Source organism: Syngnathus acus, chromosome 14 (genome assembly GCF_901709675.1).
Source record: "Syngnathus acus chromosome 14, fSynAcu1.2, whole genome shotgun sequence".
Classification (NCBI taxonomy): domain Eukaryota; kingdom Metazoa; phylum Chordata; class Actinopteri; order Syngnathiformes; family Syngnathidae; genus Syngnathus; species Syngnathus acus.
The window spans coordinates 3,652,745-3,665,706 of record NC_051099.1 but is presented as its reverse complement, the minus strand read 5'-3'; the positions used below and the strand labels follow the sequence as shown (position 1 = coordinate 3,665,706).

The 12,962-nt window shown below is 43.0% G+C and overlaps 4 protein-coding genes across 4 annotated transcripts; 1 reads left to right on the top strand and 3 right to left on the bottom strand.

Moving 5' to 3' along the window:
- Positions 1 to 523: 523 nt before the first annotated feature.
- skp1 (S-phase kinase-associated protein 1) lies at positions 524 to 2,744 on the bottom strand. The gene is made up of 6 exons (XM_037270747.1): positions 2,589 to 2,744; positions 1,848 to 1,947; positions 1,686 to 1,759; positions 1,473 to 1,616; positions 1,080 to 1,220; positions 524 to 1,005 (listed from the first exon to the last, which is right to left on the bottom strand). The coding sequence occupies exons 2-6, from the start codon at positions 1,942 to 1,944 to the stop codon at positions 970 to 972; spliced, it is 492 nt and encodes a 163-aa protein (XP_037126642.1). The 5' UTR covers positions 1,945 to 1,947; positions 2,589 to 2,744; the 3' UTR covers positions 524 to 969.
- A 593-nt stretch (positions 2,745 to 3,337) lies between these two features.
- On the bottom strand, positions 3,338 to 6,601 carry ppp2cab (protein phosphatase 2 catalytic subunit alpha b). Its single transcript, XM_037270731.1, has 7 exons — positions 6,217 to 6,601; positions 4,916 to 5,125; positions 4,667 to 4,840; positions 4,507 to 4,596; positions 4,274 to 4,435; positions 4,071 to 4,189; positions 3,338 to 3,983 (listed from the first exon to the last, which is right to left on the bottom strand). Exons 1-7 carry the CDS (start codon positions 6,316 to 6,318, stop codon positions 3,911 to 3,913), a joined length of 930 nt encoding a protein of 309 aa, XP_037126626.1. The 5' UTR covers positions 6,319 to 6,601; the 3' UTR covers positions 3,338 to 3,910.
- Positions 6,602 to 7,975: 1,374 nt separating this feature from the next.
- Positions 7,976 to 11,359, top strand: ube2b (ubiquitin-conjugating enzyme E2B (RAD6 homolog)). The gene is made up of 6 exons (XM_037270748.1): positions 7,976 to 8,173; positions 9,627 to 9,707; positions 9,925 to 9,950; positions 10,084 to 10,173; positions 10,286 to 10,374; positions 10,562 to 11,359. The coding sequence occupies exons 1-6, from the start codon at positions 8,130 to 8,132 to the stop codon at positions 10,688 to 10,690; spliced, it is 459 nt and encodes a 152-aa protein (XP_037126643.1). The 5' UTR covers positions 7,976 to 8,129; the 3' UTR covers positions 10,691 to 11,359.
- Positions 11,360 to 11,572: 213 nt separating this feature from the next.
- cdkn2aipnl (CDKN2A interacting protein N-terminal like) lies at positions 11,573 to 12,545 on the bottom strand. Its single transcript, XM_037270744.1, has 3 exons — positions 12,244 to 12,545; positions 11,766 to 11,871; positions 11,573 to 11,680 (listed from the first exon to the last, which is right to left on the bottom strand). Exons 1-3 carry the CDS (start codon positions 12,456 to 12,458, stop codon positions 11,672 to 11,674), a joined length of 330 nt encoding a protein of 109 aa, XP_037126639.1. The 5' UTR covers positions 12,459 to 12,545; the 3' UTR covers positions 11,573 to 11,671.
- Positions 12,546 to 12,962: the final 417 nt, after the last annotated feature.

Here is a 12,962-nt window from a genome sequence, read left to right as displayed (position 1 = left end):
AATCATTATCAATTCTTGTTCTATTGACGTATTAAAATTTGTTATATATACATCTTGCGCTTGTGTCATTTGTGTGTGCCAACAAAATTTGAAGTCTGAATAAAAATACGAGAGAGAGAGAGAGAGAGAGAGAGAGAGAGAGAATTTCACAACAGATGGAGCTGTTGCTTTTTAAATTGTATAACTTTTTTTTATTCCATCTCAGGGGCAGCCATTTTGTCCTGTACTGCCACCTGCTGTCAAATGAATTTATCAACAGGGGCTCAACTTGCTTAGGTCATGTGACCAAATCCAGAAAACAGGTGAGACTATTACTGCCAAACTATGAATGTAATTTAACATATTGAAAGGTAGAGTTTAGTGTCAAAACACAGTCCTCAAGTGCTGTTGTCCCACAAGTTTTAAATGTCACATCTAAAACAACAGCCCTAAGACAGGAGTTGGACAAAATTTTATCTTCTCAAACTGTCAATTCAAAAAATAGAGCTCTGTCCTGCCTATTAGATACAAAAACAACACCAAATTCCTTTTTGAAACTTTTTAATCCCTCCTTCCATCACAGGTGTTGCATGTTGAAACCCACTTAAAAATCGATCATCTCCCATTCCCGAGCCTTTTTCATTTAACAATCAACCTAACAGACAACAAATGTCTAGTAAAAAAAAAAAAAAAAAGAAAACAAATTGATACCAACACAGGGGAGAAGTCATCAAAAAACTTTTGAGACGACAACGCACGGAAAGAAAGGGATGTGGGGGAGTTATTTAAATAATGACACGTGTTAAAAATGTCATGCTAGTTTTGTACACAGATTGGAGGAGGAGGAGGCAGAGGGACTGGGGCGAAGTGTACTGAACTGTATGGAAGTAAGCTATAGAGTCAATATTAACAAAGTATGAACAAGACCAGTGCAAGCAATAAAGCGGACACATTTATATTCGGGGTGGTGTGTGTTGGCGGCGAAATGCACTACTTCTCTTCGCACCACTGGTTCTCTTTGCGCACCTGCAGGGGGTGACAAATCCGAGTCATAAAGGTTTTCATTTGCAAACATTGGCAAAAATGAAGCTGTAGCTTACCTGGGCCTCTTCCTCCTCTGTGAAGTCGTTCTTGATGTTGAAGGTCTTGCGGATCTCCTCGGGTGTTTTGCCTTTGATCATGTTGGCCACTGTCTTGCACGTCACGTCCAGCAGACCCTTGATGTCCAAGTAATTGGCCGCCTGACCCCAATGGAGGGGAAATGGCAGAATATTAGGAACAGGTATGGAAGTTCAATGTCAAGTAGCTTGAAACTTGTTGTCCGACAGAATTGCGACATTTGAGTTATGGCCATTCCAAGGCGATGATGTTGTAAACAAGCATGTTCATGTTTCACTTCGTGGAAGGTTTTATTTGCCAGCACCTCTTATGATACTTTGTAGACATGCGAGTAGACCGAGTGAGCCGCCACATGACGACGATATCACCCTTACCAGAATAAGTTCGAACAAAGTCCCTTGGTCCACTTTGAGGAACTCCTGATCCCAGACGGGGATGTCGTCCGTCCTTTTCTCCTTGTTCTCGTCGTCCTCGGGGGGAGGGGGGTCGTCCTTGTGGTGGGTGCACCACTGGATCACCTGACACGTGCGATATAAAAATATAAACAACAAAACGCGTATATCTAAAAATAGATCTCGATGCATTACCTTCTTCAGAATGGCTGCATTGACATTTGGGAGCGGCACAGGGTCGTCGTCTCCTTCGTCGTCCATCCCCAAATCTGTCGATTCACAAGCGCCATTAACGCGTTACACTTCAAAAGTTGTTTAAATGATGAGTTGACAATGTAAATGATAGCTTAGCATTACCTTCTAACATGGTTTTGATGGTGACGGATTGCTTGGCAATTTCCACGTCCACTTCGAAGATTTCCCCATCAGAGCTCTGTAACTTTATTGTGGGCATTTTCTGAAACAAAAATTTTTTTGCGATCCACTATTTGAATGCATTTTGGTTGATCTTAATCACAAGACTTTCAAACAACTCAAATGTAAAAACTCAAACATTATTGTTTGCATCGTTAATTAAAAAAGTAAAATAAAAAGCTGAGCATTTCCAGTTTGCCTGCTCGAAGCAACCGTTCGCGTCACATTATCACTTCAGACAAGTTGGTAAGTTTTGCTAAGAAAAGACTGCGAGCAGAATTTCAATTTCGCTGACGTTTATGAGTAAAACAAAGCTACGATTTGAGTTAAATTTAACGTTAAACGATGTCCTCGTTGAAGAATAACAGCGACAAACGCCTGGCAGCTAACAACCGTTTAGCATCCTGCATCGGCGATGCTAAACTGCTTTTGTACCCCTTGAACACATTCAATTAGACTCTCATAATAACTTGAAAATCTGAATTTTGTCACAATTAAGCTGCTCACATCAGATAATCGGGTACGTAACTGTCATAAACAGAGCAGGTTGAATGAGCTAGGCTACATTACTAAGCTAGGTCACAAAAGGCCCTGTTCGCAAACGCTAAGTAAGACGTCTCCGCAGAGAGGGAAGATCCGAGCCCAATTCGTTGTCCGGCTTACGAAGTAATTCTTTAAACATACCACGAATGTGTTTATTCCAAACCCGCAGGTGGAATTTTCTCTTCTGTTGTCAGTTTTAGCAGGAAAATTGAGGGGTCGAAGACGCTGGTGTGTGCTGCTATGGCGCTGGCGTTGTCAGTTACACTGGAGGGGAGGGACGAAGCCCTCGTCGGGGCTGTTTAATTTTATCTATTTTTAAACGTGATAACAAATGTTAAAATAGAATTAAAATTTATTTTGAGAATTAATTGGTGTATTCATTGCTACTTTGCATAAGGGAATTTGTAATGCAATAATGAAAATATATATATATATATGTTTACGCGGGGTTTCATTCATATATTCCGGGTGGCAACAAAGTTGTATAGCATAATAGTTTGGTTCCATTTATGGGCAACATAACAAACTACGAAAATACCCTTAACTGTACAAATTATATTTAAATTCTGGAGGCCTATATTTTCTTGAAAAGTATTGATCAAGAGCCATATTTCATTAAGACATCTTATTTAATTTGACCATTTCCCGTGATTAAGTTGGTTACCTATTCTTTTCAGCAGATTGACTGGGATTCGCTTTTTGCTGAAGTTTCCAAAGATTTCAGAACCAAATTGCATCCACACAAGGTAAGCAAGCCACCACACACAAACAAATCTTTCAAACTTATTAGGCTATCAATTTATGGCAACAACACTCCAATATTTCTCAAATGTGTAAAATTATTCAGAGATAAAAACAAGACCACAAAAATGACAAGTAGCACTGTCATGTCATGAAGGAGCCACCTTTATTGTTCTTCACATCTCTGTTAACACAACATTTTGGTTAAGTTCAGTGCGTTGATGATCTTTATACACACACACACACACACACACCTTCAGGCATTCGACAAGACACCTCAGGTAAACCCTTGTTCTCTGGACCGTTTTTTATAACAAAAAGAAAATGTAAATATTGTCTTCATTCGTCTTCATTTTATGTTACATTTCTCAAGATTTACAAAAGTGCAAACAGATCTTCCCATCTCCTCAATATATATTTTAAGGTTCATATATACAATTTTTTTTCTCCATTGTCAGTACTAACCGTCAAGTGAACTTGAATGATTAATTGATTTTCCGGGTGAGATATTTCCTAATGCAAGACAGGAAATTCATAACGTGAGGATTTATGGCACATCTTTTGGTCCTTCCACAGACGCACTCACGCACACACACACACGCACGCACGCATTTCTTGCTAAATGCTTAAATAAGTTGTTGTGTGAGGGAACAATGTGTGCTACTGCTGTGTCATCCATTATATGGCAACACTGTACGAGAGGGGTGGATTTTCAAAGCAGGTTACAAGAAGTAGTCTGGGGTGCGGCGAGTGACGTGGGGCTCCCCTCTGCGAGGCGCTGGGTCAAACTGCAAGCTGTGGGGGGGGGGATGAACAATTAAAAAAAAAATACCATCACTCTTTATAAAAAAGGCTTTTGCAGATTGAATTCACGACACTAACAAGGAGTATTTGAGGGTGTCGTCCAGCTCCATGATGGCTGCCTGGTTGCCACAGCGATAGCAGTAATTGGGAGCGCTGAATATCGTCACCACGTTCCTCTCGTGGCACCAGTTGTAACCCTGAGAGCAAATGCAACTTTATAATTAGCCTTCAGGCTAACAAGTCTGCCGAAAAATGACGCCGCCGCTAATTTCTAGACTCGCCTCCATGACCAGCTGGTGGGCGCGAGACACAAGCGTGAGGCGGTTAGCGTGGTTGAACGTCTCTGAGATGTCCTGGCCAAAGGTGTAGCCGGCCCCCCGCGGCGAGATGCCCCAGCCGCCACGGTCGTCTGGGTCTGACCACAGCAGGTCGCACATGGGACCCTGAGACATCGTGTATATATAGTCATTAGAGCCCCAGAAAATATGTTTCAACATTTATTCTATTGTTTTACCTCATGAGGCACTTCCTGTAAACGATCTAGCGCCCTAATATGGTCCAGTGTGTCAATCGATGGTGACAAACCGCCGTGAAGACAAAAAATCTGGGGGGAAAAAAATCATCTCTGTTTTTTTCTTCCAGCATCAACTTATGGATCCATCCTACTAACTTACCTGAGAGTCGACCAAGGCGGTGAGCGGCAGGTAATCGAACAGGTCAGTGAAGTACTTCCACACGTTGGCGTTGCCGTACTTGCGCAGACACTCGTCGTAGAAACCGTACACTTGCGTGATCTGTCTGCTTTCGTGGTTGCCACGCAGGATGGTGATACGCTCCCGGAAACGAACCTAGAGTACAAACAAGTATTGAACATGCCATGGACGTCTAAGAAAAAAGTATCTAAAGTATTGTACGAAGGCTACCTTAAGTGCTACAAGTAAAGAGACGGTCTCCACGGAGTAGTAGCCCCGGTCCACGTAGTCTCCCATGAACAGGTAGTTTGTGTCAGGAGATCTTCCGCCAATTTTGAAAAGCTCCATAAGGTCATGGAACTGGCCATGCACGTCGCCGCACACCGTCACAGGGCATCGCACCTCCTGCACGTTGGACTCCTTCGTCAGGATCTCCTTGGCCTAAATAAATAGGGAAGATGTTATTTTGTTGTCGGTTAGCTAGCAACTACATCACAGGCCATAACCGCCCGAGTGAAGCAGTGGGCAGTCATTTTAGAAATATGCAACCATTTTAACCCTAATGGCCCTTTGAGGTTGAACCTCTACTTGAGGGGGAAAAGTGCCGCAGTCAGCAGCTTTTGTCAGCTGTGACGGCCCTGAATTAACCCTCGCGCCTGTTATTTTTCTTCGGCGGTGGCTGCAATGAGTAAACAAGAACGTCACATATAAATAGAAACCGTGTGTCATGCTGCTAAAAGTGAAAATATGCGGCACACCTTTACTACACGTCGAGGAAATGGAATAAACATTCCCAACTGTTGCCCTAGCAACACAAAGTGAACAACATTCACTAGATTAGAGGATTGAGGAAAAAGCAAAGTTTAAAAATGGTGACCTTTCACTTACCAAGGGGAAAATAATGTTGAAATCCAGAGGTAACTGCAAAATGGGAGCTCTCAGTAGCACAAATGTAAATGACTCAACAGCCCTGTAACATCAAGTCCCTGCCTCAGCAACAAGCCAGTGTTTAAAAGGTCAAAGCCGCGTTGCAGAGTCAACAACTCTGCTACACGGCCAGTAACCAAGCAAAATCAGATCAGAACTGAAAGCAATCCAAACTAAAGTTGTAATAAACAGCTCAATTTATGATCTATTTGAAAGATACCAGGCTAGAAGAGAGTGTGTTTGTTTGATGGTGAAAGGATCATGTTTATTATAACATCCCTAGGATGAAAAAATGGCAACAAATCTGTATCTTTTAGTTTAAAGATCCAAAGGAAACATAAACGCGTCACATCTGGCGGACATAAGAGACACGGCTCCTTGGTTTAAAGTCCCTTGTTGACCCAGTGGGTGCCTCCCACTTCGGCGGGCCACACGCCCACCAACACGCCGGCCATGCGACAGCTCTTTCCGCCGCACCAAGCCGCCCCGAGAGGCACGTAGGCCCGGTGAAATACGAACCGATGACGCCATTTTAAGAACGGCCAGGCGGCGAGACATCCGCGACGGACTTAACTCGAGGCGGGCTGTCAAGAAGAATAACTCACCTTTTCGCACAAATTCTTCACTTGTCCCTCCGTGAGCTGTTTGCATTCGTTTAGCTGCTCGATCCATTGATCCAGCTCCTTCGTAAACACCTTTTCGTCCATTTTCCGTGTTTATGCTGAAGCGGGGAAAATAGGCTTGATAGGGGGGGGGGGGGGGGGGGGAGCGTCGGATGTTCTCGTCTTGTCTCCCGCAGCTAAGCAGACTGCGACAGCGGCTGTCAGTAGCTTGTTTGTCGGCACAGTTGGTGGCGCCGTCGTCGTCCCCCCTCTCTCCCCGATGTCAGGAGGCGACGCTTACTGGTTTCAATTAAAAGCGCGTCGAGGAGGAGCAAGAGAGGAGGAGACGTCAGCCGAAGATCCACCCTGCCTGCTAATATCTCATAAACGTCCGGGCTTAAGCATCATTCCAAAAGCCCGTCAAAATAAGAGCAATTGGAACACTTTTTATTTGATGCATTCGAGTGTTTATTATAATACCACAACACCAACCGAATAACAATAAACTTTTGTTGTGGTTTAATTGATAAAGAATCCATGTCACGGACAAAAACGTGACTGAATAGGACCACTAACTAGTTTGTTCACATCGAGTTTAACTTGACGCATCAGCACTCCCAAATTGAGACGTCAGCAAACACAGCGATCATGCATCATCATCGAGAACTTGTGATCTTGTGCAGATGATGTCATCTTACTATTAGTGAACATCAGCGCGAGGCCAGTTGGATAAAAAGATATGGCTGCTAATATCTTTTTTTTTCTGCACCTACCTAAATACAGAAGTATTGTTTTGTGTTCCCCCTTTGGTGACACACAAGTGTTAATCATTCATGGGTTAGACCAAAGTGACCTACTTCACAGCCGGTTGGAACAAAACTTCTCATCCCACATTTACTCAAAGACCCTTTCACCCGCAAACTCATTTTTATGTTATGAAACAATTGTTCTCATTTTGTGTCTTTATGTGGTAGAATTATATGCAGTGTCGTATCCTGTTATACAGTCTATAATTTCATATATAGTTTTATCATAGTTGGCTCGATTAAGGATGAATCGAAACTCATAAAGTTGAGACAGTCACATGAAGGGAAAATACCACTTTATTATGACTGTGTGTCATTATGATGAGATTTTTAGTGCTATAACCAAGTAGATCCAGCAGATAGAGCTGTGCATACGGCCACTTTTGAGGAGAGGTGACATTTGGGGTGCGGGGGTAGTTGGGGCTTCTGTAAAAACGCCGTTAAAGCTCCAGCAAATATAACTGCCGTTTAATCTATCTTTAGCTTTCCTCGATGGAGTTTCAAGCTATCAATAGAAAGGCGCCGAGGCGTTTAGCATGACGAGAATGTGGGTCACATGGAGAGCAGCTCGTCATTTGAACCTTCAGCGTTCCGTTCCGTTCAAACTGTTGCCTACCGCCAAAACATATGAAGAAGGCATTTCCGGAGTTTGTGGAGAAATTGAATGCTAATGCTAAAAACAATGCTAACAACAAATCAACGTTCAAATAAATAGAAATGTCCAATTTTCGAACAGCACAATTGTGTTTTATAAGGAGGCCTAAGATCTTTGATGGTTTAAAACCACTCTGAACCATACGATAGATCACTTTATCAATAAATCATGCCAAATATTGTTGTGCGCTCTTAAAGCGCTCCTGGCACACTGTTACATGGCCACGTGTGCATCATTAAAGGGGAAGGGCCTCCGTCAGTCAGTGACGTCATCACGGGGTGAGCCTGCCAGACGCTTGTTTTGGGGAGAGTTAAAGAGAGAGAGAAAGAAGAGAAGAGAAGAGAAAAAAGGAAAAGGAAAGGGGGGGCTTTCGGCGGAAGAAATACACCGCTCGTCAATCGATTGATGCGCCTGCTTTCGTTGTATATACATTTTATTTTTTTCAAATTTCAGTAATGTCCACCCCGGCGAGGAGACGCCTTATGAGGGATTTTAAAAGGTACCGCAGTACATCCTTCTTTCTGTTTGCGTGCTAGCGGGGTTAGCCGATCAAGCTAATACCAGCTAACTTAGCTTAGCTCGAGCTACCGGCGATTAGACCGAACGCTGACTGGTTTTTAAGATCATCAGATGTCCTTTTAGGTGACATACTACGGCGTTTGCTGTTGTATTTGGGGTGACACTTGAAATTATTCCCCCAATTCCAACCGAGGCGAGTTGTTTCGTGGACGCCGCTGGCTAGCGCTGGTTCGCCAGGCTGTTGTTTTTGGGTGATGAGATTAACATTACAGGAACGACCAACCGAAACCAGTTTAATTGCTCGCGAAACTAACAATATGGGATTTTGTTCTGTTCGACCACAAGCAGTAATCGGTATCACGTCATTAAAATGTCATGCTAATTTGCGTAGCATCGTGGTTTATATTTCGAAAGATTCCCCAAGGGGTTTGTGCTTTTGAAATGGCTGAAAGTGGTTCTTGTATGGGCGCAATCTGTTGTCATGCACCAAATCTCACCCTTGTGTTTGCACCGGTGTTAATTTGGGCCGAAATGTGGCATACAGGTGACGGTTTGTGCTTTTAAAATGGCTGAGTGTCCATCGTAGAATGACCCTTAATCACAAAGCGTCTCAAAGAACTTCACAGAGGTACAGACACATCAGCAACTTCCCCTGATCTAAACCTGGATTAGATGTTCGTGTTATTTATCTTTGTTAGTTGGAACAGAATAAGAGTTCATTTAATGGGATGAAACGTCCCGGTCGGTTATTGCAGATCCTCCTTAGCAACGCCACCGGGAAAAGTGGTCCGTTTCAGATCTCGTCCAGGTCAATTGACACAGATTCCAGTCCGCTTCAGATTTGATCGTTGCTCCTAAACCCCCTTCTCAAAGCAGGAGAGGAGAGGGAAGGATAGTGGAGAAGTGGCAATAAAACAGGCCAAATGTCAAAGGGTAAGGCAGAGCAAGAGGCTGCTTTCATACTGCACGAGGTAACTAAATGAATAAAATAAACCCTATAAATGTGATCATTTTATTGAGTTGTAATATTCACTAATCTCGCGGTGTGATGCCTCGATGAAGATAAACTGACTTCATTTTATGGACCCAGACACGTTTGTCAGAACATGCGAGCAGTGTGTGTCTTTGCCAGAGAAGAGCTCGGGGGAGCTTATGGTTAATGGGGTTAATTGCAGTGCGCCGGGTGTTCTCGCACGCGCCCGCAGATGGACCTGGTGTGTAAACTCTGATCAGACCTGATATTAGTTCCACACTTGGCCTAATCTGTGGTGTTGCCGTGGCGACCAAACATTAGGCCTTCAAGATTTTGTCTTTGTCCCCCACAAAATGTAATATATGTATTGTAAAAACTTTAGATATTTTAGTGGCATAACAACTTTATTGATTGACTCCCAATGTGACGTTTTTAAAGGCCTTTTGTTTGTCGTGTGCAGACTTCAAGAGGACCCTCCCACCGGTGTGAGCGGAGCGCCTTCGGAGAACAATATCATGCTATGGAACGCTGTTATTTTTGGGTGAGTCACGTGCTTATTCCGCACCGCCCTACCGTCCTTTCTCTTGTTACCCCGCCCGCCCGGCAACCTGGACGTGTGATAATAAACAGTTAAGTCATAGTGGTGGTTGCCGTATGTTTTCGCAGTCAACAAAGAAATCAAGTAGCAGAGTGCGGAGGTATCCCCCCCCCACCCCCCACGCTGCATTCTCGATGACTGATTTCTTTTGTCTTTACAGGCCCGTCGGCACGCCATTTGAAGATGGTGAGTTCCTATATATTATAGTCTTTCATCGGCATGGTGATATGTGTTATTTATATATAAATATGGCTTAGTCTTTGCAGAATGTGGCTACCAATAATGCTTGTCCTAAAAAATGTGTATTTTTATTTTGCAGGAACATTTAAGCTTCTGATTGAGTTCTCAGAGGAGTATCCAAACAAGCCTCCCACGGTTCGCTTTGTATCCAGAATGTTTCACCCCAATGGTAAATAGATTAACAACACATGAACATAATTATTTATAAATTTGTTGCTCTTGCAAAAAAGGTCATTTTGTTTAGCGCTATTTTGACTGTTGTTGTCGCTGTGTTCCCTCAGTGTACGCAGATGGCAGTATATGTTTAGACATCCTCCAGAACCGCTGGAGCCCCACATATGACGTGTCGTCCATACTCACATCCATCCAGGTGAGTGCCCTCCTAACCCATACACTCGATGATGTCACAACCACTAATTTAGCTGTGTCAATCTCATTTTCATCACTTGCCACATTGTAGCTATCCCGCAGGAAGCCCTAATGGCTGTGAAAATAATATACAATTAAATACATGCATTAATCAGTCAATCGGGACCCCCCCCCCTTTATTTTTTTAGTCTTTGCTAGATGAGCCCAACCCCAATAGCCCGGCAAACAGCCAAGCGGCGCAGCTTTACCAGGAGAACAAGCGCGAGTACGAGAAACGAGTGACAGCCATTGTGGAGCAGAGCTGGGTGGACGTGTGAGACCCCAACCAAGCACCCCCCTCCGCTTCCTCTCACTCACACTCATTTTACCTCGTGTGTGTGTGTGCGTGTGTGTGCATTCGCGTGCATTTGGAGATGCGCATATCACAAGAACTCAAGTGCCGCCCTGCAAAAAAAAAAAAAAAATCTTAAACTACGGACGTTATATCAAGGGAGTGAGGCGGAACCATGTTTTATTTTTTCCTTTTTTTAAAATGCATGTTGTGAAATAAGTTATTGCTAACAGAACTTGTAATATATCTTTGTTTTTTGATCGATACGCTGAGTGTGCTGCTGCTTGGTTTGTTTGGAAATGGCAGTTTTATGACCAAAAGCTTTCATTTTTTTGTATTCCGCACACCAATGGGTTGTTTCAAAAAAGCCTTTTGATTGGATATCATCTTTCTTTTTTGAATCTCTAAAGAACAATCTGTGATTTTAAGATGAATCTTACGATGATGGAGGTTTTTCCCGCCCCGGGGTAGAAGAAGAAGCGCCTTCAAAGGACAAAGCGCGGTGAGTCAGGTTAAGTTTGTATTCTGGGTGGAATTTTTCTTCTCGGATGCAAAAGAACTGAAAGACTTGCCGGAAATCCTAAAAAAGCAGTCACTTACTCACTGTATCCAAATGAAAAAGGCTGGGAAATTGCGAGGGGAAAAAAAAAAAAAAGACTGGCGTTGTGGCATCATGTATGTAGGATTTGTTCCAACTGAGCAGAAGGGACGTTACATTTGTCAAAGGAAAGTATACTTATAACAATATGCTGTATAAAAAACATAATAAAACACATTTTTTTCCAGACGATTTTAGTCGTTTGTGCGTTTGCTCCACCCAAATGAGTTTGGGAGTCTTATTTTAATACAGCTAAAAAAAAACATGAAGTCATCTTTCATCATTTATTCAAAAATCATAAAAAAATTGGTGAGAAGACAAATGTGGTCACACGAGCACAGCTTGTATATTTAGAACAAGAGGGATCCATCATCTGCCCTGTAAACACAGAAGAATAATTGAGTCAGCAGATACACTACTTTATATATGTATGAGGTATTTTGATACGCAAGCGAGGCACTACCTGCTTCTCCTTCATAGCATCATCTCTTGTCACGAAGACTGGCGCGTCCTCCACCTCGATGCCCTCGGCCATTTCTTTCACTTTGTCGAAGACCTCCGCGTTATATCTGCCACAAAAAATATATATAATAATTTTATGCCGAGGTGCCGTACTGTTCCTTCCACAAACCAAAGGGGGCAGTAGCGAGTTGAGGATGTCTCATCGTTAGAAGTAGAGCAACGAAGACTTCGTAATAGTCGACGTGGAAGCCACCAAAGGACTTATATCAAACATTTTAGAACGTTTTGTAGTCGTTAGTCTTGATTTATTAAGAGTTGGCAGCTCAAATAAGTCACAAAACTGACAAACTTTTTTCGTAGCCATTATATCCACAGGCAGAGGGGGCAGTAGCGAGCTCTCAGCCGTGATTAAAAACTGTTACCACAACCACGTAATGTTGTGTTGCGTTGTCATTAGGCATATAACGTGACTTGTGTACCTGCAGCCGAGGAAGACATTGTTGGCCCACACCATTGAAAGTGAAAGTAGACGATCCCTCAGCACCTTGCCCTTATACTGTCTTTTATTCCGTAATATGAACTCCCTCCTGTGCACCCAGTGCTTGTCGCTCTCCGAGTGTCCCCTGAACTTCTCCAGACGTTGGACCACTTCATCCTTTTTCGTGATAGAATCGTCCTCGTCCGAGCCCGACATCTTGGTGCGAACTCCTTGCAGGCACCCACTCGCAGCTAAACAAGGCAGATAGTTTCCGGTTTGGTAAGAGTAACCCACATGTCGTTTTCTCTTCTGCACTTTGGTACATAGCGCTATACAGCGGTGGGAATGGGTACTACAAGATGTCGATGACGGGGCTTTGGTACACAGCAACATACAGCGGTGGGAATGGGTACTACAAGATATTGATAAAGCGTGTGTGGGGGGCGTTACACAAACACGTGCACACTTAGGTGACCACCCACACATTTATATTAAGCTGTTTATTCATGTTGTGTTTTTTTTTGTGTATAGACGCTTGTTACAAAAATATGAATGAAAATGAATGAAACACTTTTTAAATTGTGAAATAAATAAATATCGACCATTTGTTCAGTTTTGGAGTGGCACAAATGAGCACATACTTACACTCATCCATTAAATAAATATTTTTTAGGGGTCAAAAATAGATTCTTGTTTGTCATCGATTCAACAATGAATTAT

Coding starts and splice junctions, on each gene's coding strand:
- ube2b (XM_037270748.1), top strand. CDS start 8,130: ATGTCCACCCCGGCGAGGAGACGCCTTATGAGGGATTTTAAAAG. Junction 9,708..9,924: donor TGGAACGCTGTTATTTTTGG/GTGAGTCACGTG, acceptor TTGTCTTTACAG/GCCCGTCGGCACGCCATTTG. Junction 9,951..10,083: donor CGGCACGCCATTTGAAGATG/GTGAGTTCCTAT, acceptor TTTATTTTGCAG/GAACATTTAAGCTTCTGATT.
- cdkn2aipnl (XM_037270744.1), bottom strand. CDS start 12,458: ATGTCGGGCTCGGACGAGGACGATTCTATCACGAAAAAGGATGAAGTG. Junction 11,872..12,243: donor AATGTCTTCCTCGGCTGCAG/GTACACAAGTCA, acceptor TTTTTGTGGCAG/ATATAACGCGGAGGTCTTCG.
- ppp2cab (XM_037270731.1), bottom strand. CDS start 6,318: ATGGACGAAAAGGTGTTTACGAAGGAGCTGGATCAATGGATCGAGCAG. Junction 4,597..4,666: donor CCGCCTTGGTCGACTCTCAG/GTAAGTTAGTAG, acceptor TTTTCCCCCCAG/ATTTTTTGTCTTCACGGCGG. Junction 4,436..4,506: donor TACAGGAAGTGCCTCATGAG/GTAAAACAATAG, acceptor ACGATGTCTCAG/GGTCCCATGTGCGACCTGCT.
- skp1 (XM_037270747.1), bottom strand. CDS start 1,944: ATGCCCACAATAAAGTTACAGAGCTCTGATGGGGAAATCTTCGAAGTG. Junction 1,760..1,847: donor CATCAAAACCATGTTAGAAG/GTAATGCTAAGC, acceptor GTGAATCGACAG/ATTTGGGGATGGACGACGAA. Junction 1,006..1,079: donor CAGAGGAGGAAGAGGCCCAG/GTAAGCTACAGC, acceptor CACCCCCTGCAG/GTGCGCAAAGAGAACCAGTG.